The sequence below is a fragment of the Remersonia thermophila genome, chromosome 2, assembly GCF_042764415.1.
Source record: "Remersonia thermophila strain ATCC 22073 chromosome 2, whole genome shotgun sequence".
NCBI classification, from domain to species: domain Eukaryota; kingdom Fungi; phylum Ascomycota; class Sordariomycetes; order Sordariales; family Chaetomiaceae; genus Remersonia; species Remersonia thermophila.
Genome location: NC_092218.1, coordinates 4,030,730 through 4,056,053, shown reverse-complemented (window position 1 = coordinate 4,056,053; position 25,324 = coordinate 4,030,730). Strand labels below are relative to the sequence as shown.

The 25,324-nt window shown below is 61.7% G+C and overlaps 6 protein-coding genes across 6 annotated transcripts; 3 read left to right on the top strand and 3 right to left on the bottom strand.

Moving 5' to 3' along the window:
* Positions 1–678: 678 nt before the first annotated feature.
* Positions 679–3,127, bottom strand: VTJ83DRAFT_2566 (uncharacterized protein; the record flags this gene model as incomplete). The annotated part of the gene is made up of 3 exons (XM_071008850.1): positions 679–2,754; positions 2,829–3,030; positions 3,099–3,127. 3 exons carry the CDS (start codon positions 3,125–3,127, stop codon positions 679–681), a joined length of 2,307 nt encoding a protein of 768 aa, XP_070869106.1.
* Positions 3,128–4,913: 1,786 nt separating this feature from the next.
* Positions 4,914–9,393, top strand: VTJ83DRAFT_2565 (uncharacterized protein; the record flags this gene model as incomplete). The annotated part of the gene is made up of 3 exons (XM_071008849.1): positions 4,914–5,593; positions 5,668–8,151; positions 8,205–9,393. 3 exons carry the CDS (start codon positions 4,914–4,916, stop codon positions 9,391–9,393), a joined length of 4,353 nt encoding a protein of 1,450 aa, XP_070869105.1.
* Positions 9,394–14,633: 5,240 nt separating this feature from the next.
* Positions 14,634–17,396, top strand: VTJ83DRAFT_2564 (uncharacterized protein; the record flags this gene model as incomplete). Its single annotated transcript, XM_071008848.1, has 1 exon — positions 14,634–17,396. The coding sequence occupies one exon, from the start codon at positions 14,634–14,636 to the stop codon at positions 17,394–17,396; it is 2,763 nt and encodes a 920-aa protein (XP_070869104.1).
* A 1,641-nt stretch (positions 17,397–19,037) lies between these two features.
* Positions 19,038–20,120, bottom strand: VTJ83DRAFT_2563 (uncharacterized protein; the record flags this gene model as incomplete). The annotated part of the gene is made up of 3 exons (XM_071008847.1): positions 19,038–19,381; positions 19,470–19,844; positions 20,045–20,120. 3 exons carry the CDS (start codon positions 20,118–20,120, stop codon positions 19,038–19,040), a joined length of 795 nt encoding a protein of 264 aa, XP_070869103.1.
* A 1,346-nt stretch (positions 20,121–21,466) lies between these two features.
* VTJ83DRAFT_2562 (uncharacterized protein) lies at positions 21,467–23,367 on the top strand (the record flags this gene model as incomplete). The annotated part of the gene is made up of 3 exons (XM_071008846.1): positions 21,467–21,624; positions 21,707–22,119; positions 22,205–23,367. The coding sequence occupies 3 exons, from the start codon at positions 21,467–21,469 to the stop codon at positions 23,365–23,367; spliced, it is 1,734 nt and encodes a 577-aa protein (XP_070869102.1).
* A 1,167-nt stretch (positions 23,368–24,534) lies between these two features.
* Positions 24,535–25,310, bottom strand: VTJ83DRAFT_2561 (uncharacterized protein; the record flags this gene model as incomplete). The annotated part of the gene is made up of 3 exons (XM_071008845.1): positions 24,535–24,638; positions 24,747–25,181; positions 25,274–25,310. 3 exons carry the CDS (start codon positions 25,308–25,310, stop codon positions 24,535–24,537), a joined length of 576 nt encoding a protein of 191 aa, XP_070869101.1.
* Positions 25,311–25,324: the final 14 nt, after the last annotated feature.

The following is a 25,324-nucleotide window of genomic DNA, read 5'->3' as shown; positions in this document are numbered from 1 at the left end:
GGTGTAGCGAACTGGCCGGGGCCGTCAACCATGAGGTCATGCGTGTATATAGAGTCCAGGTCACATGTAAATGATAATCAGAGACATCGACGTAACCATTCGAGCAGCTACATTTCTGCTGGAGTGACGTATAACCCCTTCAATATCACGAAGAAACCAAGACAACACACAAGCACGACTTTTCTTGTCTGCAATGGACGTGTTCCATTTCTCGAGTGATCCTCCCATGGACCACTACCAGTCCAAGCTACCTCAAGCGGGCGCTATTTGTTGTGAAGGCAGACTATTTCCAGCCACAGAAAAGACTTGTCATCTTGTTGAAGATGCAAGCCCCATGGCCATTCCGAACTGACAAATTCACCGACCCATTCCCTTCAAAACCGAAATCCCCAGGTTGATATCATCCCATTTTCTTGTCCTGTATGACCGCAAAACGCCGAGTTGAATATGGCGACCCCCCCCTCTCCCAAGTGATGCTAATGCTTGTTGAAACAAACCCGTTCCCCCTTTTTGCCTAAACGCCGAGTTGAATATGGCGTGCTGGAGGTATTATCTCCCGTTTTCCCATTTTAGAACCGTTAGAAGACCCCCCAAAAGCATGCTGTTGAATTAATATCGGGATAGTATCGGGCACCATCGCAAGATGGTGCTCAGGTTGCAGCAACACACACCAGGCGTTTAGGCCTTGGTGTACTGCTCGCGGAACTGCTTGGCCGCGTTGACCATGTGGGTGAGGGCACCCTTGACCTCATCCCACTTGCGCGTCTTGAGACCGCAGTCGGGGTTGATCCAGAGCTGCTCGGGGCGGAGGAACTGGAGCATCTCCTGGATGCGCTGCTTGAACTCGGCCTCAGGCGGGACACGGGGGCTGTGGATGTCATAGACACCAGGGCCAATGTGGCGCGGGTAGGCCTCGTCGATGAAGACCTTGAGGAGCTTGGCATCCGACTTGGAGTTCTCGATCGAGAGGACATCAGCATCCAGGGCCGCAATGGCGTGGAAGAAGTCCTGGAACTCCGAGTAGCAGAAGTGCGAGTGGATCTGGGTCGAGTCCTCAACGCCGGCGGTGGCCAGCTTGAAGCTGTTGACAGCCCACTTGAGGTAGGCATCACGCTCGGCGCCCTTGCGGAGAGGCAGACCCTCACGAAGGGCCGGCTCGTCGACCTGGATGACGAAGATGCCGTTCTTCTCGAGGTCAAGCACCTCGTCGCGGAGGGCCAGGGCGAGCTGCTGGCACTGGACGGACTGGTGGACGTCGTCACGAGGGAACGACCACCGCAGGCAGGTGACGGGGCCAGTAAGCATGCCCTTCATGGGCTTCTTGGAGATCGAAGCGGCATACTTGGACTCCTTGACCGTCATGGGGGCCGGGCGAGAAATATCGCCGACAATGATGGGCGGGCGGACGCAGCGAGAGCCGTACGACTGAACCCAGGCGTGGGTGGTGAAGACGTAGCCCTGCAGGCGCTCACCGAAGTACTGAACCATGTCGTTGCGCTCAGGCTCGCCGTGGACGTAGACGTCGAGGCCAAGCTCATCCTGGATCTGGACGGCCAGGTCGATCTCCTTCTTGATGAAGTCATCGTACTCCTGCTCCGTGATCTCGCCCTTGGTGAACTTGTTGCGCTGGATGCGAATCTCGCTCGTCTGGGGGAAGGAGCCAATGGTGGTGGTGGGGAACAGAGGAAGGCTAAGGTGCTTCTTCTGCTCAGCATAGCGAGACTCGAAGGGCGACTTGCGGTGGTGCATCTCCTCGGTGACCTGCTCCTGGCGCTCCTTGACCTTGGGGTCGTTGGTGCGAGTCGAATCGGCGCGCGACTTCATGGCAGCGGCGTTGGCGTCGAGCTCGGCGCGAACCGCCTCGGGGTCAGTCACAGCCTTGGCGAGGATAGACACCTCCTTGACCTTCTCGACGGCGAACGAGAACCACTCGTAGACATCAGCGGGCAGCTTCTTCTCGCTGGCCAGGGTGTGGGGAGTGTGGAGGAGGGAGCTCGAGGTGGCCACAATGACGCGCTCGGGGCCGAGGGCCTTGATGGCGGTCTGGAGGAGGCCGAGCGACTTGGCAAAGTTGTTCTTCCAGATGTTGCGGCCGTCGACGACACCGGCAGAGAGAATCTGGTTGGGGCCGAGCTGAGCAATCACAGGCTCAAGCTGCTCGGGGTTGCGGACAAGGTCAACGTGGATGCCACGGACGTTGGCGAAGGCCGGGAGGACATCAAAGTTGTGGACAATGTCACCGAAGTAGGTGGCAACAACAATGGAGGGGATGGCATCGCCAGCGGCGGCGAAGGCCTCATAGGCGGGCTTGAAGGCAGCCTTGACCTCGGGGCGGAGGTCGAAGACGAGGACGGGCTCGTCGATCTGGACCGACTCGGCGCCGGCGGCCTTGAGGGCCTTGAGGAGCTCGACGTAGACGGGGACGAGCTTGTCAAGGAGAGTGATGGGGTCGACGGTCGAGCCACGGTCGGCCTTGCCGAGGGCAAGGAACGAGACAGGGCCGACGAGGACGGGGCGGGTCGCGATGCCGGCCTCCTTGGCCTCGAGGAACTCGCGAACGGGCTTGGGGTCCGCAGCGAGGGTGAAGGTCTGGTTGTCCTGGAGGGTGGGCTTGACATAGTGGTAGTTGGAGTCAAACCACTTGACCATCTCCAGGGCGGGGACGTCGACACCGGCCTTCTGGTGACCACGGCCCATGGCGAAGTACTCATCCAGGGGGGAGAGCTTCTGAGCGGTGTAGCGGGCGGGAACAGCCTGGAGGGGAGAAGACAATGGTCAGCTGGCGTTTCCTGAGCAGAACCTCGAGCCGCCACAAAACAGGAACTCACATTGAAGAGCTGGATGTGGTCCAGGACATGGTCGTAGAAGGAGAAGTCGTTGGAGGGGATGATGTCGACGCCGGCCTCCTGCTGGATCTTCCAGTGGGCGAGGCGGAGACGCTTGCCCTCGGCGAGGAGAGCCTCCTGGGTGATCTTGTCGGCCCAGTAAGCCTCATTGGCCTTCTTGAGGTCCCGAAGGACACCCATGCGGCTGTGCCGTTGCGGTTAGCGAGATGATGGGCCCCGATGGATGCATTGAATCGGCGGGGGGGAACTTACGGGAAACCCAGAACCGACGACTTGACCATCTTGACGTGAGGCGGGGGAGGGGCTGACTGGTATCAAGTGTTCAATGCGGGGCAGTCAAAGGACAAAGATCTCTTCCTGGCCTGCCTCGGGCTGGGATGAGATGGGAGAAGTTGAAGATGATGGAAAGTGAGGAAGGGAAGGGAGATGGTGAAGAAGAGAGAAGAAGAAGAAGAAGGGAAGAGGAGGAGGGAGGAACAAGGACCCAAATGAAGGGAGGAGGAGGGGCAGATTTTGACGGGCCTGGAGAAAAAAAAAGAAGCTGGTTCGTGGGGACTGAGGGGCCGGAATCGGTGGGGGAGGGGCCCACCGCAACCTCCCAGTGTCGGAGCCCGACCGCCTTGTTGCACAAAGGAGGCAAGGAAGGAGACAAGGATGCAAGAGTTGGTGACAATGCCTGTGGGAAGGAGCTTCTAGCTCGCTGCAGACACGCCTCACCTTCCTCTCCTTGGATGCCCAGAGGGTGGGATACGGTGGGGCACGGGCGAGAAAAATATGGCTGCAGCTGCAGGGCGAGTTACGGTGAGAGCTCTTTGGGGACCGGGGACCTCGAGATGGTGTTAGCGACTCCATGTCACTTCCATCCTGGTTTTTATGACAGCGCAGCGCAAAATGCACGTCGGGAGGGTGTCATTCACTATCACGGGCGCCGGATGGTGTCATCGAATCCGAATTGACCGGGTTTTGCTTGCCATTCCCTCCTGCCCTCTTTTTTTTTCTCCCCCACCACTCAACAGCGAGATGCTCCGTGAGAACCAGGCTCCCCGTGGCATGCATGCATGCAGTCTCCCCCGCCCCCCTCCTTTGGTCGGAGTGTTGCAGCGCCTCGTAGCCGAGATACCCGACAGAGATTTGGACAGGACGGGCCCTCCAGATGACTCCCCGAGGTCCGGTGTCGAGAGCTGGTGGCATCAATCGAGTGCCGATTTCCATTGTGTTGCCTGGATGGATATCGAAGCTTTGCTCCCATGGAACCTGACCGGGCGGGCAATGCCCAGAACAAAGAATTGACTCGTGTTAACTATACGAATCCCACCTATGCCTTGGTATTCTTGGCTTCACTGAGGGAATGACACAAGCATCAGAGACGGCTCAGCAAAGCCCGGGGACCTCGCAGTCAATCCGAATACCCCATCTTGGAATTGGGCCATAGCGTAATCGGATCTTCCCTCCGGCCGCGTCACGCCATGTGGGGATGGTAGGCAGGTTGCTTGGATGAGGTGCTTCGATGCCTGCAGTTGTGTTATGTGGCAGGATGGCAGCTCATGGGATCGAGGGGATCAGAGAGGATGGGGGGGGGAGGGGTAGGAGGGGCTCAAGCCAAGCCGGAGGACGGAAGGCCCCATTCCGGGCCTGGGGAGCCTGGGGAGCCTGGAGAGCTGGAGATGGGACCCATATTTCCCCCCTCGATAATTGCATCATGTCAATTTCGCCGCCGCCTTGGCGTTATGCAACTATCGCTGCGGGCGGTGCTAGTCTCATCTCCCAATCAAGCTGGCTCAATCCCTAACCGATGCTCCCTCCTGTCTCACAGGCTTCGTCATCACCACTGCCGTCGTCACCGTCTTCCGGAGGGCGGGACGGCAATCACTCGTTGGATTTTTTCTTACTACCCTAACGTAACTCTCAACTCTGATACAGCTTCTCCTTTGATCGCTGAATAGCTACCTCGCCGTTGCCCTGGCAATCAAACCACCGCCGCTGCCTCTCGGCTCTGGCGCCGACTTTCCCCCCCTTTTCCCGGCGTCCCTCTCCCATCAAGGCTGACGACACCACACCACCGCCGCCATGTACCAGAATCCCAACTTTCTCGGCGGGAACGCCCAGAACCCCGTGATGCCCGGAGCCCAATACGGAGGCTCCTTCGGCACCGGGGCCGGCCTCCCCCAGCAGCAGCAAGCGCCGCAACCGAGCCCCTTTGCCCCGCAGCCCACCGGCGTTCCCGGCTTCCAGCAGGCGCCGATCCAGCCCAACTTCACCGGATTCCCGGGCTTGCAGCAGCCGCAGCCCACGGGACAGCTGCAACCGCACCTCACCGGCTTCGGGTCGCAGGCCATGCCCTCCGCCGCCCCGCCCGTCCCTGCCATTCCTCAGCAGTTCCAGCAGCAGTTCCAGCAGCAACAGCAGCGCCAACCGCAGCTGCCGAGCCCCTTTGCCTCGGCTCCGTCCCAGGTGGCCCCCCCGGCCTTGGCCCCTCCGCCGGCGCCCATCAAGACCCAGCCTACCGGTTTCAAGGAAATGGCGGCTTCGTTCCAGACCGCCGCGAAGCCCGCTCCCGCCGCCGCGCCGCGCCGCACGAATAAGGTTCCCAACATCCGCCTCTCGTTCATCACGGCTCAGGACCAGGCCAAGTTTGAGACGCTGTTCAAGTCGGCGGTCGGCGAGAGTCAAACCACCATGTCGGGAGAGCAAGCAAGAGACCTGCTGCTGCGGTCTCAGCTGGACGGAGACACCTTGTCTCACATATGGTGCGTGGTTGCGTGGTTTCAGAACGCCGGCGGATTGGGTATGGGAGCTCCATGCTGACATTGCGTCTGTACAGGACACTGGCGGATACTACGAGGTCCGGCCAGCTTCACTTCCCCGAGTTCGCCTTGGCCATGTACCTCTGCAATCTGAAACTCACGGGAAAGTCCCTGCCGTCTACGTTACCCGAGAAGATCAAGAATGAGGTCTCCAGCATGGTCGACATCATCAACTTTAGCGTGGCCGAGGAAGCAACCTCGAGCTCCTCCAAGGCTGCCAACGCCCCGGAATTCAACGTCCAGAACGCCGCCGCACCGCCCGTGATCCAGCAGCCCCAGCCCCAGCCGTCGGCTTCCCAACTCCTCCAGGCTCAGATGACGGGTTTCCCGTCTCTTCAGCCGCAGCCGACGGGATTTCCCGGCCAGGGCCTGCAAGCCCAGCCAACCGGGATGCCGACGGCCACCGGCTACACCGGTCCGCGCCCCCCCATGCCTCCCATGCCCACCGGCTTTGGCTCCACCCTGTCCCCGAATGCTGCTGCTGGCGGCATGGTCGCACCGCTGAACGCCCAGCCCACCGGCCGCCCGGGCCAGTGGGGTCTTGTCAACACCCCCGCCACCGGCCTCCCGAACATCGACGCGCTGCAGGCCCGCATGATGCCCCAGGCGGGCCGTGAGCAGAGGAACTTCACCACTGCCGGGCTCCAAGGGAACGCCGTGATCCCGTGGGCCATCACCAAGGACGAAAAGACCCGGTACGACGAGCTGTTCCGCGCCTGGGACGGCTTGAACAAGGGCTACATTGCGGGCGACCAGGCCATCGAGATCTTCGGCCAGAGCGGCCTGGAAAAGTCGGACCTCGAGCGCATCTGGACCCTGGCCGACAACGGCAACAAGGGACGCCTCAACCTCGACGAGTTTGCCGTGGCCATGCATCTGATCTACCGCAAGCTCAACGGCTACCCTATCCCGAACCAACTGCCTCCGGAGCTGGTGCCGCCGTCGACCCGGAACGTGAACGAGGCGCTTGGCACCATCAAGAACCTGCTCCACCAGGAGTCTGACTTCCGCAAGAACTCGGGGGCTGCCCTGCTGCCGCAGAAGACGGGCGTTAGCTACCTCAAGAGCCACTCCTTCAAGGCGACCAGCGCCCCTGGCACCCGCAAGGACGCCACCGTCTTCAAGAACAACGACGACGAGGTCGGCTACCGGTCCACCGCGCGCCGCAGGGTCGGGAACGTGTCGCCACGCCCCGATTCCCCGGCCTCTACCGCCTCTGGCGAGGACCTTACCATCGAGCAGCTGCGCAAGAAGATCAAGGAGCGCCAGGTCCTGCTCGACGCCATGGATTTCGCCGACGAGAAGAACGCCGAGGAGGACGAGATTCTTGACAGGCGCGACCGCCGCGAGGCCGAGGAGCTCTATCGTCGCATCAGGCGTGTTCAAGAAGACATCGACAACCACCCAGATGCCCATCTGGTCAGCGGCGACTCGGGGGCCGAGCGTCGAGCGCTTAAGCGTCAGCTGCAGGCCCTGACCGACAAGATCCCCGAGCTCGCGTCCCAGGTCAGGAAGACCGAAAAGGCCATCGCCGACGCGAGGCTGGAGCTCTTCCGCCTGAGGGACGCCAAGGCTCACCCGGGCAGCTCTGCTGCCATCATTGGCACTGGTCCCGGCGGCACCATCACCGAGGCTGATCGGCTCAAGGCCCGTGCCAAGGCCATGATGCAGCAACGCACGGCTGCTCTGACCGGCAAGAAGATCGACGTGAGCGGCGACCTGGAAGCCGAGAAGCGCCTCGAGGAGGAGAACATCAAGGTGAGGACCGAAAAGGAGAACAACGAACGCATGGTCCGGGACGTCGAGGACAGCGTCAGGGAGTTTGCCAAGAGCATCGAGGACAACCTCAAGGAAGGCACCGAGGATTCCACCTCGGAGCACGAGCGCCGCCGCTGGGAGGATGCTCTCGGCGTCGAGGACGAGGTGCGCGATTTCATCTACGATCTCCAGCGGTCCAGCCGCGCCGCTCGCATCAGGGCCCAGGAACGCCAGCCTGCCCAGCCGCCCGTCAAGGCCGAGTTGTCTCCGGCCACCCGCGTCGAGAGCCCCCCGACCGCGTCCCGCACCGCATCGCCAGCTTCCGCTGCGGGATCAGGGTCGTACTCGGCATACAAGACCCCCGAGGAGCGTGCGGCCTTCATCAGACAGCAGGCCGAACAGCGCATGGCCGAGCGACTCGCCGCCCTTGGCCTCAAGCCTCCGACCAAGCCCGGCGAAACGCCCGCCCAGCGGGCCGAGCGCGAGCGTGCTGAACGCGCCGCCAAACTGCGCCAGGCCGAAGAGGAAGACGCCCGCCGCGAGGCCGAACGGCAGGCCAGGCTCGCTGAGGAACAGGGCGTCCCGCCCCCGCCCCCGCCCCCGCCTGCCTCGAGGTCAGAGACCAAGAAGCCGCCCCCGCCCCCCAGCCGGAAAGCCGTCAAAGTGGATGACAGCAAGAAGGCCGAAGAAGAGCGTCTCGAGCAGGAGCGCGAGGAACAAGAGCGCGCCACTCGGGAGCTTGAGTAAGTTTCCACGGCACGCAACAAGCCGACGTGCTGCTAACTTTTCTTTGCAGGGAGCAAGCCGGGGCTCAAGAGGACGAGCTTGCCAAAGAGCGCGAGGCAGCCGAGGCTCGTCTGCGCGCGCTCGAGGAGCAGGTCCGCCAGAACAAGCTGAAGAAGGAGGAAGAGAAGCGCAGGAAGAAGGCTGCACTGGCCGAGGCCAAGAAGAAGGAGGAAGAGCTGGCGCAGCGTCGTGCCGAGATTGAGGCGGCGCGCAAGCGCGAGGAGGAGCTTCGGAAGCAGCTTGAGGCCCTGGAGAACGAGAGCTCGTCGTCGGACGACGAAGGTCCGGAGCAGATTACGCCTCAGGCGTCCACCCCGACCGTGGGCGACAGCCAGGTTCTCAACAAAGAGCCCGAACGGCAGCCCACACCGCCTCCGCCGGCGCCGGCGGTCGCGCCCCCGCAGGTTATCACGTCCAGCCCTTCGGCTGAGCGCGAGAGCAAGAATCCCTACTTCAGGATGATGTCGCAGTCGCAGCAGCAGCCGGCAGCAGCTGAGACGCCGTCCGCCGCTCCCGCCCCCCCGGCGCCAGCCCCTCCGCCGCCGCCGCCGCCGCCGCCGCAGCCTGAAGTGTCTACAAATCCCTTCCACCGCATGACGCAGGCTGCCGCCGCGCCGACGACCGCCCCGACCATCTCCTTTACTCGCTCTCGACCGGTTGACGACGGTTGGGGTTCCGGCTCCGAGAAGGACGACGAGGACTCCGATTCGGACGACGACCGCCCAGGCGGAGCGAGCGCCGCTCAACTGGCGTCCATCCTCTTCGGCACCATGGGCCCGCCGCGCCCCCTGTCCGCCGCAGGTGACAGGTCTGCCCCGACCTCGCCTCGGCCTGGGGCCTCCCCTGTGGCGTCGCCTCCTCCGGTGCCAGCCACGACCGCCCCGTTTGCTCCACACCCGCCTCCCCCTCCCCCTCCTCCGCCGATGCCAGGCTCCGCCGCTCCTCCTCCTCCTCCCCCTCCGCCGCCGCCGCCTTCCTCGGGCGCTCCGCCCCCGCCACCGCCGCCCCTCCGCCGCCTCCGGGTGGTGCACCCGCTCCCCGCCGCCCCCTCCGCCGCCTCCGGGCGGTGCACCCGCTCCCCCGCCGCCCCCGCCGCCTGCGGGCGGTGCGCCCGCACCGCCATCCACGGCTCGGCCGGCGGGCTTGTTGGGCGAGATCCAAGCCGGGAAGCAGCTCAGAAAGACTGTGACGAAGGATAAGAGTGGGGCGGCTGTGGCGGGGAGGGTGTTGGATTGAGAGGGCTCACCCAGGGCGGGTGGTTAATTTATTGATTCATGCCGCGTGCTGTGGGACGGTGGGGCTGGATTGGTCTAGCTGAGCGTGGATGGCGTGGTGCGCACCCGGCCAGGTCGGGTCGGGCCTGTGGGCGCGGCTGGGCTGGGGTTTGGGGACGGAGAGCGGGCATGACGCGATTGGGTACCTATGTTGATTTTGGTGGACCGCCGAAGGGATGGAGGAGGTGGTGATGGCGATGCCTGTGGGTTTGGTTTCGTAATTGTCATTTGATTTCGCGTTGTGGGTGCTCGTCTGCCTGCCGGTGGTTGGGGGAGGACAGGGACGATTCCGTCGACCTGTGATCCTCAAGCCGACCTCACTTCACCTCGGCCGCGTCACAGCCGAACGCCGTGATGCTGAGGTTGGTGCCGATGGGATTGCGTGCATGTCGCCTGAATGCATGCAGGTTCCGTGCTCCCTGTCCTCTCCCGGGTCTGTTCCTCGTTGGAGGAGATGCCGCCCTTGATAGACGAGTCTACCTACGCTAGGCCTATCTATATTATAGTATTACCGTTCTGGACTGCATGGTTCCCGTTCCCTCGTGTTTCTCTCTGACGACCCGGTCTGCGAAGTACACCATGGAGAACTACGCCTGAAGGGACACCCACCCACACGAGAAGGACGTGAGGAAGGCGGTGGTGGTGGTTGTTGTTGTCGATGTCTGAGACATGGGTGGTTGTTCCACGGGAGGACTGCGTATGGTGTGTCGCGCAACATGGGGGGTGGGGAAAGGAAGGGGGATGGATGTTTTTTTGACGTTGGAAAGACAATGCGTTTTCACATTTGCTTCCCGTGCCGATTGTCTGAGCTGGCTTGCAGAACAGTAGAATGTTGGTGAACCGGCCATCTTGCGATGGGTGACCGCCGCCGCCGCTGTTTTATTTATTTATTTATTAATTTTTTTTTTTTTTTGGCGCACAGAAGCCTGACTTTCTTTGTTTTTTGTATGGTTCAATACTGCTATACAGCAGCGGGATGCAGGTCCCTTGCGTTCTGCAGCACGCAGAACAAGCAGGTCAGATACCGTACCCGAGGCCAGGGGACTGCTGTGCACCGTCCTTGCTCTACTATAGGTAGGTAACTACCTAAAGTCTGGCGGCGGGCAGCGTTCCCGTCAGGACGTGGGAACCGGAGGAGGCTGGGGTTACACGACCGGGCCTGAGGATGGGGTTTTCCTTGGTTGGTTCGAGGGGGCCGGAGAAGGGGGGGGGGGGGGGGGGGGGGGGGGAGGGCGGTTTGTGACAGCCGGCTTCTCCCCCCTCCCCCCCCCCCCCCGTCTTTTCGACTTTTCGTCTTTCGACTCTCCACGACAGGGCACCTTACCTTGCCTTACGGAGCACCTATGCGATGGCTCTTGAAGGAGATGGCTCCCCCCCCCCCCCCCCCCTCCCGGCCGAAGTTCTGCCCCGGGCTACCCGGCGAGGAGAATCCCCTTGGAAGGACCCTCCCCTGCCTTCAGGTCCGTACCTGAGTACCCGCCGAAGAACAAAACGAAGCTTGGGAACCCGTGAAACCCGTGAAAAGCACTTAGGCGCCTGCGTCAAGGTCCAGGTTGGATTGGTAGGACTGGACATTCATTCGGTCCCCAAGCCCTGTAGCGTACAAGATTTTGGATGGCAGCCTACGGCACTTACTGTACAATGGTCCGCCCCGCAGGTCAGAGTTGCAGTCGAGAGATCCTACGCATCCATTTTTAGCTGGGGGGGGGGGGGGGGTCGTCACGCCGGTACAGCTACGCTACGCGGAGTGCTTGCAACCTCGACACCGACGACATGGAGGTGAGATCCACTGTGGAACCTGTTGCTCCATCTTTTTTTTTTCTATCTTTCTTTTTTTTCTTTTCCCCCCTTTACCCCTTGCGTGGTATGCGAGTAGTGCCGTTCCGCCAGAGCCTGAGGTGGATGCGGAGTGCAGATGAGAGCGCGAGATCCAGGCGTATGCAAGCACTTTCCCACAGCCCGGCGCCCTGCTCCACCGCACGGCTCGGTGAATCTGGGGACCTGAAACAAGCGAGCGTGCATTGCGCCGTTGTGGTGGGATGTGTGGTGTGGGGTGGAACGTGAGGCCAGGGTAGGGGAATGGAAGGATCTGAGAGGGGCGAGGTTCTACCCATCGGTATGTTGATCATACCAAGAGCACGTTCCAGACCTAGGTGCAAATTGGCTGCCCCCGCGATCCTGAGTCTTTCATGACGCATCACGAGAGAGAGAAAAGACGAAGATCGTTAGCATCGGACTTTGTGTGGGCATGCGCCCGTACTCCGTACGTACGGCGCCAAACCCTTGATCGCCTGCGAGAGGGCTGCTTGGCTGATGTGCCCGGGATATTTTTTTTTCTGGCGACGTTTCATCGGCGGATCTCCCGGATGGAAGAAGCCCAGATGGGCAAAGAAGGTCGGTCGGTCGGTCGGTCCAAGCAGGGTATGGCTCGGCTGTTCTCCCCGCAGACGGCCACCGGGAGTTGGGTTCACTTTTTTGAAGGTTGGCAAGCGAGCGATCCAGCTTGACTGTTCACTGAATGAATGTACATACTGTGGTATGTAAATCCGATGCCAGGGCCGAGTTTTGCTAGCCCCACCCACCCTTCTTCCAACGGCGGCCGAGGGAAGCATCATCGCCGGCTCACCAGCTCGCCAGCTCGCCAGCACGCTTCCATGGGGCCGAGCTGTGCTGCGTAGAAGCCGAGGGCAGACCAGACCGCCTGTGCTGCCGTCGCCGGCGTGGCCGAGATGGAGCAAGAAAAAAAAAAGTTGGAAAAAGAGCTCCAATTCTTTCAGCCGCCCAGGGTTTCGGGCTCCACGGGTTGGCATAGGAGGTCGGTAGTTAGGGCCGCCAAACAGGGACGGACTCGGGACACCCCAGGTCGGCTCGGCGCCGAAAGCCAGGAAGCCCGCAGACCGAGTTCGAGACAGCCGCGAAGACTGCAAGCTAACGGTGGCTGATGGCCTTGGTCGGCCCGGCCTTGGTGTTCTCGTGAGATCCTAGCGTGGGATCGCGAGGGTTTGGCAACGAGACGGTCTGCTTGAGGTTCATGGCGGTTGGGTTGCGGAAGAATGACGGATGATGTCACCGCCGGTAGCTACTTTAGGTGGGTTCGTTTGCATCACCGCCGTCGCCGCGAGCCGAGAGAGACCCCGGGGCAGGATGCCAACAGCGTATCCCGAGGACCCGAGGCTTTGTGCGAAAAAAAAAAAAAAAAAAGAAAAGGGGGCAAGCATCGTAAGAGCCTCAGCATGGAGGGAGCAAGACATGCCGATGCAGCACAAGCCGTTGGGGGATTGCTCGGATGACGTCCAACTGCGCGGCCGTTGAAAAAGAAACAAGAGGGTGATGCACGGCTCCGTAGTCGTACATTCGCCACTCGCCTCGAAGCCAGAAAGCGGGGTCGTGAGGCACAGCTCGAGAGCAGAGCAGCGGCAGAAAAAGGAAGGACCTGAGGCGCCGAGGGAGCTTGGACCCTGCTTCGCTAGCCCGGGGCCAAGAGCCACTTGTACGCTCGGATTGGCCCATGCCACCTCGGACGCGACCGTGACGCGCCAGTTCGCGTCAGGTGGGCCCACCGATAAACAAGGTGTCGAATCGTGACGCTTCGTTGGCCCACGGCGGTGGAGCCCTTGGATCTTGCAGCATCACAACCATTTCGCCGCGGCCAACCAAGCCCTTTCCGCCCAACTTGTGCCGGACACTGAAGCCTGCGGCCACTTTTGCCAACCCGCCGATCTGGCTTTCTCGCGTTGAGCGAGAGGGCGCATTCGAAGAGGGGCAGCAAGTCTTCAGCTGGCCATCACCACCGCTTGCATGGCATCGCAACCTCCCTACCTACCCAGAAAGAGAAGTTGGCTCCTCGGCGGGGCCGGCGCCGGCGTTGAAGGAGGGCCGCTCGAGCAACCTTGGAAGCTGGCCCGTTGCCGTTGTTGCTGCTGCTGCTGCTGCTGCTGCTGCTGCTGCTGCTGCTGCGAACCTGGATGGAAGGGCAATGCCAAGGTTCCAACTGGTCACCGCACCGCACTGTGCATCCCATGCCGGCCCTGGGTGCACCGTTCCGATCGTCCCATCGGGCTGTCGCAGATTGGAAGTCCCTCTCAGCAGAAAAAGAGCTCGCACGGCAGAGGAGAGGGGAATGTTCCCGTCTCCGCCCCCCCTCACCCTTCGTCGGACATTGCTGTCAATAAACCCCACCGGCCTCATATGGTTTCGACGTCAAGTGAAACCCCGTTGGGGGAAAAAAGCGTTTGGCGGACGGCATCATGGCCGGGACAAGAGAACACAGACAGCCTAGGACCTGAAGTGAACGAGTCGTGAGCCCGAGGAATCCTGCCCGTCTGCTGCTCCCAACCCTGGTCGGCGGTCAGCATGGCCGACCAATGTGCGATCGAGCATGCGCTCCCTGCCTGCCGGGGGGTCCACCCGCTGGGTGCTCTGCGCAGCAAGTCGTGTGTGAGCTGGCAGACGGCCCGCTCTGCTCTCATCGCTTCCTGGCTCAGGTTGTCCGCACTCCGCCCACCCGCTCGTTCGCTCCCAGAACCCTTTTTCCCACACCCCCCCCCCCCCCCTTCGTTCCAGGCCTTATCCCTCCCGTCACTCCCACTCCCGCTCCCACCATCTATCTTCCCTACCTCCCACGTCAGCCTGATCATCTATCTGTGCCTCCAACTCCGCCGTCCCTTATTTTTTTTTTCCTTCACGCTGCAAAACCCCCAGATTCCGTCACACCACCACAATCGGCAGTTTTCTCAACCCGGAAATCCAACAGTCGCTACGCTCGGACGGGACTTGACTCGGTGTCAATTGCGTCTTGTCACCTGATAACCCTAGCATTCCTATCCCTTGCCTCTCAGCACGTCCCCCACACCCGATCGGCAAGTAACCTTGGGTTCCCCCCCCCCCCCCAGCAGAGGGAAAAGCGGCCCTATCGATCTCAACTCCCCCCCCCCCCTCGTCTCTCTTCCTCTCCCTCGACCACCGCTATCGATCCATCCTTTCCGACATACTTCACCGTCGTCGTCGTCGATTCTTGTTGCACCGCACCAAACTGGCTCCACGACCACAGCTCCCCCCCCCTTTCCTGGAACGCGCGCCTGATTGCGTCGGCGCCTGACGGGCAGCAACCACTTTCCCCACACACGTCGGCGACGCGCTTGCGCGTTCGACTCTCAACCGCCGTCATGGAGAACCTACCAGGGCGGCAGGCCAACGAGCCATTTCCGACTTTTGACGACGATTTCTTCGCCCAGTGCTCGTCGACACCCGTCACCAGCAACGCACCCATGCCATCCGCGTCAAAACCCGCGCGTCAGCCTCTCCAGAGCACCGATGCCAACGCGCTAATTAACACGCCAGCCGCGAAAACCACCATGGCCAAGACCGCCGCGACCAACACCACACGATCGGCCGATGCGACGGCACCAACCACCGCAGCGACATCGACCGCCTCGTCGACCACAACCACGTCCACAACCACAACCACAACCACGACGGCGTCAGAATCGACCCCTGCGACACCCGCGACGCCGATCGCGAAGCAGTCGCCGCTCCAGGCGAAGCCGCAACCGACAGGCCCAGCGCCGGCTCCGCAGAACGCGTCGCGGAGCAGGAAACCCAGCACGTCTCAGAACATGCCGACCGGTCCCAAGGCACGGCCACCCGCCGACTCATTCGACAACAAGGGGCCCCATATGTCGCAGTTCAAGACGAACGCTGCCAAGAAGGCGCAGCCGCAACCCGATTTCCACGTGCAGATGGCAGGCAAGGCCACCACGCGCCCGCCACCGCTGTACCCCGCCCCAGCGCCGCCCAACTTCACCATCGATCTCGAGTCCTACTACCAGCAGAAGCCCTCGGGGAAACGCGTCCTCATGGAGGCCCCGCCCATCAAGGAGCTCCGGCCCGCCAAGCAGCAAAAGACAGACGAGCGGCAGCAGCAGCAGCAGCAGCAGCAGCAGCAGCAGCAGCAGCAGCAGCAGCAGCAGCCGCTCCCCGCACCCGACGAGTTCCCGCCCATCGTCGATGACGGCGCGAAACCGAACCACAGCTACGCAACCTTGATCGCCATGGCCATCGTCCGATCTCCGAACCGGCGGCTGACCCTCGCCCAGATCTACGAGTGGATCATGAAGACGTATTCCTTCTACCGCGGCGAATGCACGGGATGGCAGAACAGCATCCGGCACAACCTCAGCCTCAACAAGAGCTTCATCCGCCAAGACCGGCCCAAGGACGACCCGGGCAAGGGAAGCTACTGGATGATCCAGCCCGGCATGGAACACGTGCTGCTCAAGGAGAAGCCCTCGCGCAAGTCGGCGGCCCCGACGGCCGAGAACATGCCCGTCATGTCGACCCGCCTGGAGCCATCCAACCCGCAGCCCCCAAAGCAGTCACGTCCCCGGTCGCAGCCCCAGCCTCAGCAGCAGCAGCGGCAGCGGCAGCCCCAACAGCAACAACAACAACAACAACCACAACCACAACCACAGCCGCAACCGCAACCGCAACCGCAACCGCAACCGCAACCGCAACCGCAACCGCAACAGCAACCGCCACAACCACAGCAACAGCAACAGCAGGCCCGTCCGCTGGCCGCCATGCCCCAGCCGATGCTGCCTCCGCAGCTGCCCATGTCCGTGCCGCAGCCCATGCTTGCTTCGACCCCCACCCACCAACCACAGGCGCTGGCTCCCGCCCCGGTGCTGTACGAGATGTCGTCCGACGCCACCATCCCTGCCTCCCCCGCCGAGACCATCGACCAGCTCGCCGACAGGCTGCTCGACGCGGTCGAGCAGAACGCCCTCCAGGAGCAAGGGCTGTACTCACCGGCCCCCATCACCATGAACTCGTCGCCCCCGATACCGCGCCACGTCCCGCCCAACGGCACCCCGCCGTTCCACGCGCGGATGCAGCCGTCGCCGGTATGCAAGTCGCGCCATGCCCAGACGCCCTTCGCCATGAATGACAGCGGTTACATCTCGTCCCTCGAGTCGTCAGCGATGCGGCCCAACCAGCAGGCCAAGCTCTTCACCTCGGGCGGCGATCGGCCGCGCATCAAGAGCGGCCGCGCCGAGGAGGAGATTGCGCGCATCCGCGGCTCCTCGTACGAGAGCAGCCCGACCAAGGGTCGCTCGTACGGCTACGCGCCGCCTTCGTCGTCGCCCATCGGGAAGACGGGCGGTGCCGGCCCGATGCTGCAGCCGCTCACGCCTGCCATGAAGCTGGCCCCGCCGCCGAGGCCGCCGCCGTCGGTGTCACCCAGCACGAATCTGCGCCTGCACCGGCAAAACATCCAATCCCTGGTCGATTCGCCCGTCCGGCGCGTCACCTCCATCCTGGGCGAAAGCGACTTCACGGTCCAGACGCCGACCCCGCAGGCGGCCGACCACCTGTTCTACTGGGTGGACCCCACGGCACAGGTGTCGCCGGGCTTCAACATCTACGAGGATCCGGCCGACGAGGCGAGCCTGTTTGGCACCATGCCCTCGCTCGCTCCGACGCCTGCCGTCGCGTCGACGGGCTCCCCGGTCAAGCGCTCCATCCGGAAGCCTGCCGGCATCCTGAACAAGCTGACCAACTCGGCCAAGAGCTCCGCCAAGTCGGCCTCTCCCTCGCTCAAGCTGCCCAACCAGTCGGCCAACCTGCTGCTCGAGACGCCGAGCAAGGTGTTTGATGGTCTCCCTTCCTCGCCGAGCAAGCTGTTCCCCAACGTGCAGTCTCCGACGAGGATGTCGCTGCCCGGCAACAACGAGAACGAGAACCTTGCCTTGTTCCAGTGCCCGCCGCCGCTCGAGGTCGCCTTCGACCCGACGAGCTTCACGGATGAGAACGAGCCGACGGTGGACCTGCTCGGCTCGTATGCAAAGATCGGGTCCAGCAATGCGCAGTCTTCCTACTCCACCGGGAACTTGGGGCTATCGACGGATATCTTCTCGACGTCGACCTAGAGGTACGTTGAGGAGACGTCGTCGGAATCCTCTTGTCGCCACCACCGTTAGGATCATCACGAGGCCCCTTTTCTCTTCCTCTACCATGGCGCACCGGCTTTGGCCTGCCTCGCCAATGAACAACATCACAACAACATCTCGCCAGAAGCCGCGGTGGGCTCACGACAATCTCGAGCAGGCTACCTTTGCACCTCTACTTCTCTCTCTTTTTTTTTTCTCTCTCGATACGATACGATACCCCGATCGATCGATGGATGCTATTGCTTTCTGCTCTTGGCGATCGCAATGACCAGTTTTACACACAAGCACACTTGACGATAATGACGACATGAACGACCAAAACCTGGGTGGGCGGGTTCGGTACACGCGCAGTATACACGGCAACGGAGGCAGGATATATGCCAGGGTAATCAGGGATGGGATGGGCACCTCGGGCACACATGGGATGGATGGATACCGGGTTGGCTCAGCTGTTATGGTTGTTTTCGAAACTGGGGCTTGGGCTGACGGGTTGGTTTTTGTTTTTCTGTTTGAGTATCTTGGATGGTGGGAAGGGGGAAAGGAGGTAGGGGAGGCGTTTCGGGTTGAGTCTTTTTTTTTTTTTTTTTTTGTTTTCCTTTTCCCCTCCTCCTCCGCCCAATCCTATCATGTTTGATTCCTGCTTGTCGGGGTTCGTTGTGAGCGTGGTCTCTTTTGCTTCGTGCTCGGTATATTTGCGGCAAGGGAGCACTAAACGTCCTGGTTTCCGTAGGTCTTTTTGTAGGGGGAACGCAAGCAGGCTGGCGTTGTTGATCCCGGCTGTAAGAAAAAAGGACGGGCGGGTATACGATTGGGGGGGTAATTGGGGGGGTAATGGAGGATGGGAGAGATGAGTGGGCATGTCAGGGCGTGGTGCGTCCGGGTTGTTGTTTTCTTGATTTGTTTCGTTGGTTGGGATCGAGCAAAGAGGGCGATCTGGATCTGTCTGGAGTCACTTGGCGGCTGGGGTTTGCTTTGAATGGTTTGGTTTTTGTAGTTTATCAAGTAGGAATGGATTCTCCTGCTCTGACGCTGGCGTATATATATATATATATATATATATATATATATATGTGTGTGTGTGTGTGTGTGTGTGTGTGTGTGTGTGTGTGTGTGTAGACCCATGGGCATGGTCGGACGGAAACAACAGGATAAAAAGAACAAACAAGAGTCTATGCTGTAGCGCTATCGAGATGGGTATCTAGGTGGTAGTAGTCGTAGTAGTAGTAAGTAGCTTGGTAGGTCAACTTGGTAACCTGATTTTCGCCTCTCCGCCACAACGGGTCCAAGATGATCAGGAGGACCCGAAGCCACCAAACAAAGCATCAAACGCAACCCGGTCCGTCTATCCCGCAGTCCCTTTCCCACCCACCCTTTGGTCCAGAAGAGAAACCAAACCCAACGCGACAAAAGCCCGAGGGCCAACAACAATTAACCCAAAGACGCCTCGAACACCACACGCCATCACGCCCCCCCTTTCTCCCCTTTACCTTGTGCCATTGCTGGTATGTCGGTTATCGCACAATTGTGGGTGCTGTATGTCACCTTTTCAAATCTCCAAGGTTTTTGTCACCCCCTCGGGCGCGGCCTCGACGAAGACGTAGCAGAAGGGGTATTCCGCCCCTAGTAAATACCCATCCTGGTCGCCCACCCTGTGGCCGCGGCCGCTACGCCACCCCCGCTGCCGCTGGTGGGAGTAGCTCGGCCCCTGCCGGGAGAAAGGGGCGCTTCTTTGAGAGGACTTCCCGGGCGGGCATCGCCGCCGCCGCCGCCGCCGCCGCTGCTGCTGTTGTTGGCGTTGCCGCTCCCGCTTCCCGGAGGGCCGACGTGGATCTGGTAGGGGAACGGGTTCGACTCGGTGGTGGTGATGGGCGGGATGTGGTCCTTGTGGGCGTTGGCGAGGGTGACGGCTTTCATGATGGTGTTGTGAAGGGTGGTTTCGGAGGCGCGGCGGAGCTTGGCACGTTCTGGTTTTGTCCAGAGCCGGTCAGTCATCAAAGGACCGGGTCGATTCGATGACATGTCAGAGGGAAGAGAGAGAAGAACAAAACGTACCCCCTTCTGTCCTGGGATCTGCCACCGTCACCTTGACGGTCCAGCTCTCCCACGGCACCTCGTCATCGCCGCGCAGGGCGTACCACGTCTTGCGACGGCGCTTTTCGAGGAACTGAACGGTGATCTGGCCGCGACCCCCGCCTCCTGCGCCGCTCGGCGGGCCGCCGCCGCGCATGTAGCCGCCCAGGCCGCCGGCGGCGGAGTGTGGCTGGTGGCGCTCCGCCTCGAGCTGGCGGGCAAGGGCGGCGACGCGCTGGTCGATGAGCGTCTCGATCTCGGCGTCGGGGATGTAGGCCAGCTCGAGGCCCAGGACGTCGCGGGTCTGGGGGAGGATGGTGGGGAAGTAGCGGAGGAAGAAGATGGTGTGGAGAATGCCTGGCGAGAGAAGAGGAGGCGGTTAGTGACGTCGTTGCCCAGGGGGAGGCTTCCTCCGGGTCCTCGTCGTCGGGTTGCGCTGGGGGGAGCGCAAGCATGGGCGGTTGCGAACCAAGCCAGGCGGGCGGGCGCCTGCGAGGAGAGAGGGAGGCCCCCGGAGGCTCGGGTCGCGCGCGTTTGGCGACTGGCTCGAAACGTACCTCGGACGATCTCGCGCACCGAACTCGGGTCTGCAAAGGCTTCTAGGACGAACTCGGGAGGGCTGTGGCGGTCCATGGTCAGGTTGACGGTGGTGTGTCGGGGGTGCTGTCGTAATTAGGCTTTGGGGTTGGGTGTATCGTGCGGGATCGAGGAACGCAGCGTCGGCGGGCGGTGGTGGCGACGGGATCGGGGGACGGAGGGGCACCCGATCAAATTGAGGGGCAGTGCGAATCCGGGCAAACCTGTCCGACAGCTGCTAAAGGGGAGTTGAAAGGAACTTTTGGAGGATCCAATCCCGCCGACGGCCTGAGCTGGGGGGGCCGCCCCGCAGCGGGTCCCGGATGCCCCGGCTCCAGCGGCGTAGGTGCTACAGTGGGCAGTATAGTATATTATACGCTGCTCTGGGGAAAGGATCGCCCAAGAAAGATCGAAGGGTCCACCTGCTCTGACGGTGGACATCCATCAATGAATCGACTTTCCGGTGCTACCTGCTATGCTATACTATATAGTAGATACCTAATACCCGCACCGGTATAAGCCGGGGACGCTGAGTCTGGGCTCTGCTTCTTTGCCGTATGGACACGGGACATTCGCAAGGCTGCCGCCTCTCGCAGGTGGAAGGTAATAATCAACTTACCTTAGGAGGAATGCAGAACCCCCTACTGTGTACTGTGTAGCCTCGGCGCCCCCTGTGGGCCGCTTTCGCCTCCAACCCCTGAGCCCCTGGTGGTGGCTGAAGAACGAGGCTGGCCTCCTCCCATCTTGGGCGCAGAGGTTGGACGCCCTGGAGGGAGCTGAGGCTGGTAACGTTACCGGGCATTTACAAGGTGCATGCTGTGTAGGTACGAACGAAAGACGCTCGAAAAGCATCGAGGAGGCTCGGGGATTCATGCATACCGGACCAATCTCGGCTCCTTCCGTTCGCAGCCCACCAAGGTACGGGTACCTGAGTGTTTGGGTGTTGGTTTGTCGATGCTGCCGGGACCATTCATTGCGTGAGGGTGGAATGTGGAAGGTTACGATACCTAGGTACGCAGTACCTTACGGTAGGTAGTTACCTAACTACCTACCTACCACCTACCTAACTATTGTAGTATAGTACACAGTAGGGCACGTTGCCGCTCCGCCGGGTCCTTGGCAGGCTCGAGTCGTAGTATTGGGTGCTTCGTGCTTTGTATAGTACTAGTATTGCGTTACAGATGCATCGTAAACTTACCGTCTCGGCCGGAATGTTTTGTTGCCCACCCCCGGTGCAACCCCCCGGAGCCTGGACCCCGGAACCTAGACCCAGCGAACAACTGCATCCACCGCAACCTCGGCATCCACGTCCTTGTCCTATTGTTGGGCAGGCTCGCCATCTCCCCCCGAGGCCAACCAAAACATACTCCCAACACCCTTCCGTTGCCGTTGCCGCCGCCACCATGCTCGCCGCGACGAAACGGTGGTTCAACCGCAACCGCAGGCCCATCGCCATCGCGGCGGGCGTCGTCGGCACCGGCTATGTCGTGACGAGCTACCTGTTGTCCAAGCTACGCGACGCCCGCGAGCGCATGAGCAGCGATCGCATCGCCAAAGAAAAGTGAGCAGCGCCACCCCCCGTTTGCCTTGGTTCTTTTCGCGTGCAGGAAGCTCACCATCCGCGACCCTACCCTCCTCCCCAGCCTGCGCCGCCGTTTCGAGCAGAACCAGGAGGACTGCACCTACACAGTGCTGGCCCTCCTGCCCAATGCGACCGCCCAGATCCTCGACGCCATGAACACGGAAAAGATCACGCTCGAGATTCAACAATTCAAGGGCTCGGCCCTGGCAAAGGCCCGCAGCGTCGGTTCCACGAGCCCCCCGAGCATGTCCGAGGCCAATGCCACCGATGACGACGGCCGCAGCATCATCACCGTTACCTCCCAGGGCGACACGGGCATCCAAACCACCCAGCTGTCCGTCCCTACTCCGCTGACGTCCACCGCCGGCTCGGTCGTAGAGAAACCCCAGGACGCTGCTGGGGCGACGGCGGTGGCGGCTCCTTCAAAGCCGCGAAAGACCAAGAAGCAGCTCTGGGATGAGGTGACCATCACCTGTACGTTCTCTTTCTTTCTTTCTCCTCGCGTACCCTTTCGCTACCTATCATGCTAACCTGGGACTCCCCCCCCCTCTCTTGTCAGCCATCACGCGCTCCTTCACGCTCGTCTACACGCTCAGCCTCCTCACCCTGCTGACGAGGATACAATTGAACCTGCTCGGCCGCCGCAGCTACCTGTCGAGCGTCGTGTCCCTGGCGACGGGCGGCGGCGCTGCCCACGGCGGCATCAACCTTGAGAACAACGACGACGACGGCGGGGCCGACCAGGCCTACGGCACCGACCTCGAGGTGAACCGCAAGTACCTGACCTTCAGCTGGTGGCTGCTCAACCGCGGCTGGGCCGGCATCGCCCAGCGCGTCGAGCCCGCCGTGCGCCGCGTCTACGGCCACCTGAGCCCGCGCGACTCCATCTCGCTCGACACTTTTGCCAGGCTCGCCGGCGAGGTGCGCGCCCTGATCGAGCGCCCCGGCAGCACCACCGTGGGCCTCGGCGCCCACCGCGGCCCGGGCGCCCTCTGGCTCCCCTTCCTCCTGCCGGAGCAGAGCATGGAAGACTTTGTCCTCCGCGAGGCCGGCGTGCTCGATGCCTCGGAAACCCTCTCTCCCGACGCGACCGCTCCGCCATCCCCCGCCGCGGCTTCCCTCCGCCGCCTCCTCGACGAAACCGCCGACCTGATCGAATCCCCGCACTTTGCCCACGTCAACACCCAGCTCCTCGACGCCGGCTTCTCCCTCCTCCTCGACCACAAGCTCATCGCGGGCGTCGAGGACGCCCTCCTCGCCTCGTCCACCTCGGCCCCGCCCCCGTCCATCCTCGACACGTCCTCCTTCGCGTCCGCCAGCCTCGACCGGAGCCGGCCCGTGCCGCTGCCCAAGATCCTGAGCGTCCTGACGAGGCAGGCCCACGCCATCGGCCAGGGCATGCCGGGCGGCGTGCCCGTCGCCGGCGCCCCTGGCGTGCCGGCCAACGAGTACCTCCAGGCCATGGAGGCGGTGCACGATCTGGAAGCGTTCGCGGCGGTCGTCTACTCGAGCAACTGGGAGGCGGAGATCGTCGCTGCCGACGGGGACGGCCCCGGCTCGGCGACGTCGCAGGCCCAGGCCCAGGCCAGGACGGCGTCGGGAGCCGGCTTGCCGGGGGACTCTGACAGCGTCATCGTCGTGGCGCAGCAGGATCCGTCGAGCTTGTTTGAGAGCGCTTGGGAGAGGGCGAGCGCTACGGCGAGCGCTTCCGGAGCGAGGTGAGGCGTTGCTTGGTTGTTGGCGCCGGGGTGGTGACATCAAGACGTTTTCCTGCGTGGAAGGGCCGGGGGGAACTCTGTTTTCTCGTTTCATCTTTCTTTCATGATGATATGTTGAGCTGTGTACTACATGATCATGATGCTACTTTCGTTGTTGTGGCACTTGCTTTTGCGTTTTTTTTTTTTTCTTTCTTTTCTTCATGATGGGCCGGGCGGGGTCAGGTTGTGGATGGATATGGAGGAGGAGGAGGAGCATCGAGTCCATACAATCCGGAATGTAAGGTACTGGGTACGGCGGGTACGGCATACAGTACAAGGACGAAGGGCGGATAGCCGGGTTCTAATACCACCATGCGGGGGACAAGAGAGCATATCCGGAAGATGAATATATATCTATATATATATACACAAAGAAAAGATGAGGGTTCCTCAGGTCCATCAACTTCTTCGACAGCGCGAAAGGGGAGAGCGGCGCGTTCGCTTCAGGAGAGTGCCTCGACCGGCGGTTGTTTGGTTTTCGTTCCTCTGGTATCCCCTGTCTCCAATTCTATCCTTCTATCGTCGCAGGGGATTGCTGCCCTTGCTTCTCCGCGGCTGACAAGTATTGAACATAGTATTAGGGTAAGCATGGGGTTATTAGAACGTGGGGGTATCTTGGCCATCTCGGCTTCATACACATCATCTCGAGGCCACCCCCTCCGCAGCCGGAGGAAGCTCTCTCTCCCTCTGTCACCATGGATTCTCCATCATCATCATCATCATCTTTCGCCGGGTTCCGCCTGCGTCGACAAGCCCTCTACGGAGTCTGCCTCGGTCTGCGTAGGTATTCATCCTACCTGACCAAGGCCGGTTTGAGGGTGTCCGGACTCCCACCCGCCCCTTTGAGGGACACGCTCTCGAACCCTCCCTCCCCTCCCCCCCCTTTTGTCCCCGTCCTTCCTTCAGCTGCTCAGTCCGGTCAGGGCGAGAAGGAGGAGGAAGAAGGAGAAGGAGAAGAGGAGGAGGAGGAGGAGGAGAAGAAAGAGGGATCCGCGCCAGGGTTGACGTCGCGGTCATTGTCAAGACCGTTGCTCGTCGAGGTTTTCGGGGATGCGGGTGCATGCAGAGAGAGAAGTGGGGGGGCGAGGCTCGAGGACCACCAAAATCATCAAAAATTTCCCTCCCGCCGTCTTCACATCAATCCTCGGATGAACTGCTCCAGTCCGAGCTCAAACAGCTCGTTGCGCACCCCGGCGCCGCCCTTGTGCTCGACCGGCGAGAGGGGGTTTTTGACCACTGCACCACCAAGCCAACCTTTAATCAGCACCATGTTGGGTCTCTCTCACGGGCTTCACGGGACCCCCTTCCTCACCAACCCACCAACCACAGGGGAAAAAAACGCACCATATTCGACCCAAAGGTTGATATAGATCTGATGCAGCACGTTCCGCATGCTCAGCGTCGCCGTGTCCGTCAGCATGACCAGCCGCAGGTTGCTCGCCGTCTCGTAGTAGTGCAGCTTGTAGTTGGCGGTGCGGTACGACACGAACGCGTCGTCCTCGCCGCCCAGCTTGCGCACCATGTTGCGCAGCGAGAAGACGGTGCCGAAGATGAGCTTGGCGTCGTTGTCGGCGGCGGAGGACGCGCTTGCCGTCGGTGCGGACCGCCGCCCGGAGGTGCCGGCGGCGGCGGCGGCGGTGGTGGTGGACAGGGGTAACGGAGGGTGGGTGTCGGAGGTTGGGCCGCCGGGAGCGGTGGTAGTGGTGGCGGCGGCGGTGGAGGAGGAGGAGGAAGCGGTTGGTGCTGGGGGGAGCCAACTTTTGGAGTAGATGCACTCGGCTGGGAGAGGCGAGGGGGAGGGGGAGGGGGAGGAAGGGTCAGCAGGGCTGAGAGGCGTTCAGAGGGGGGGGGGGACCTGGAGGTTTCCATACTGTGCCGGTCAAAGATATAAAACGAATAGACGACCATGGCGGCGGCGATAT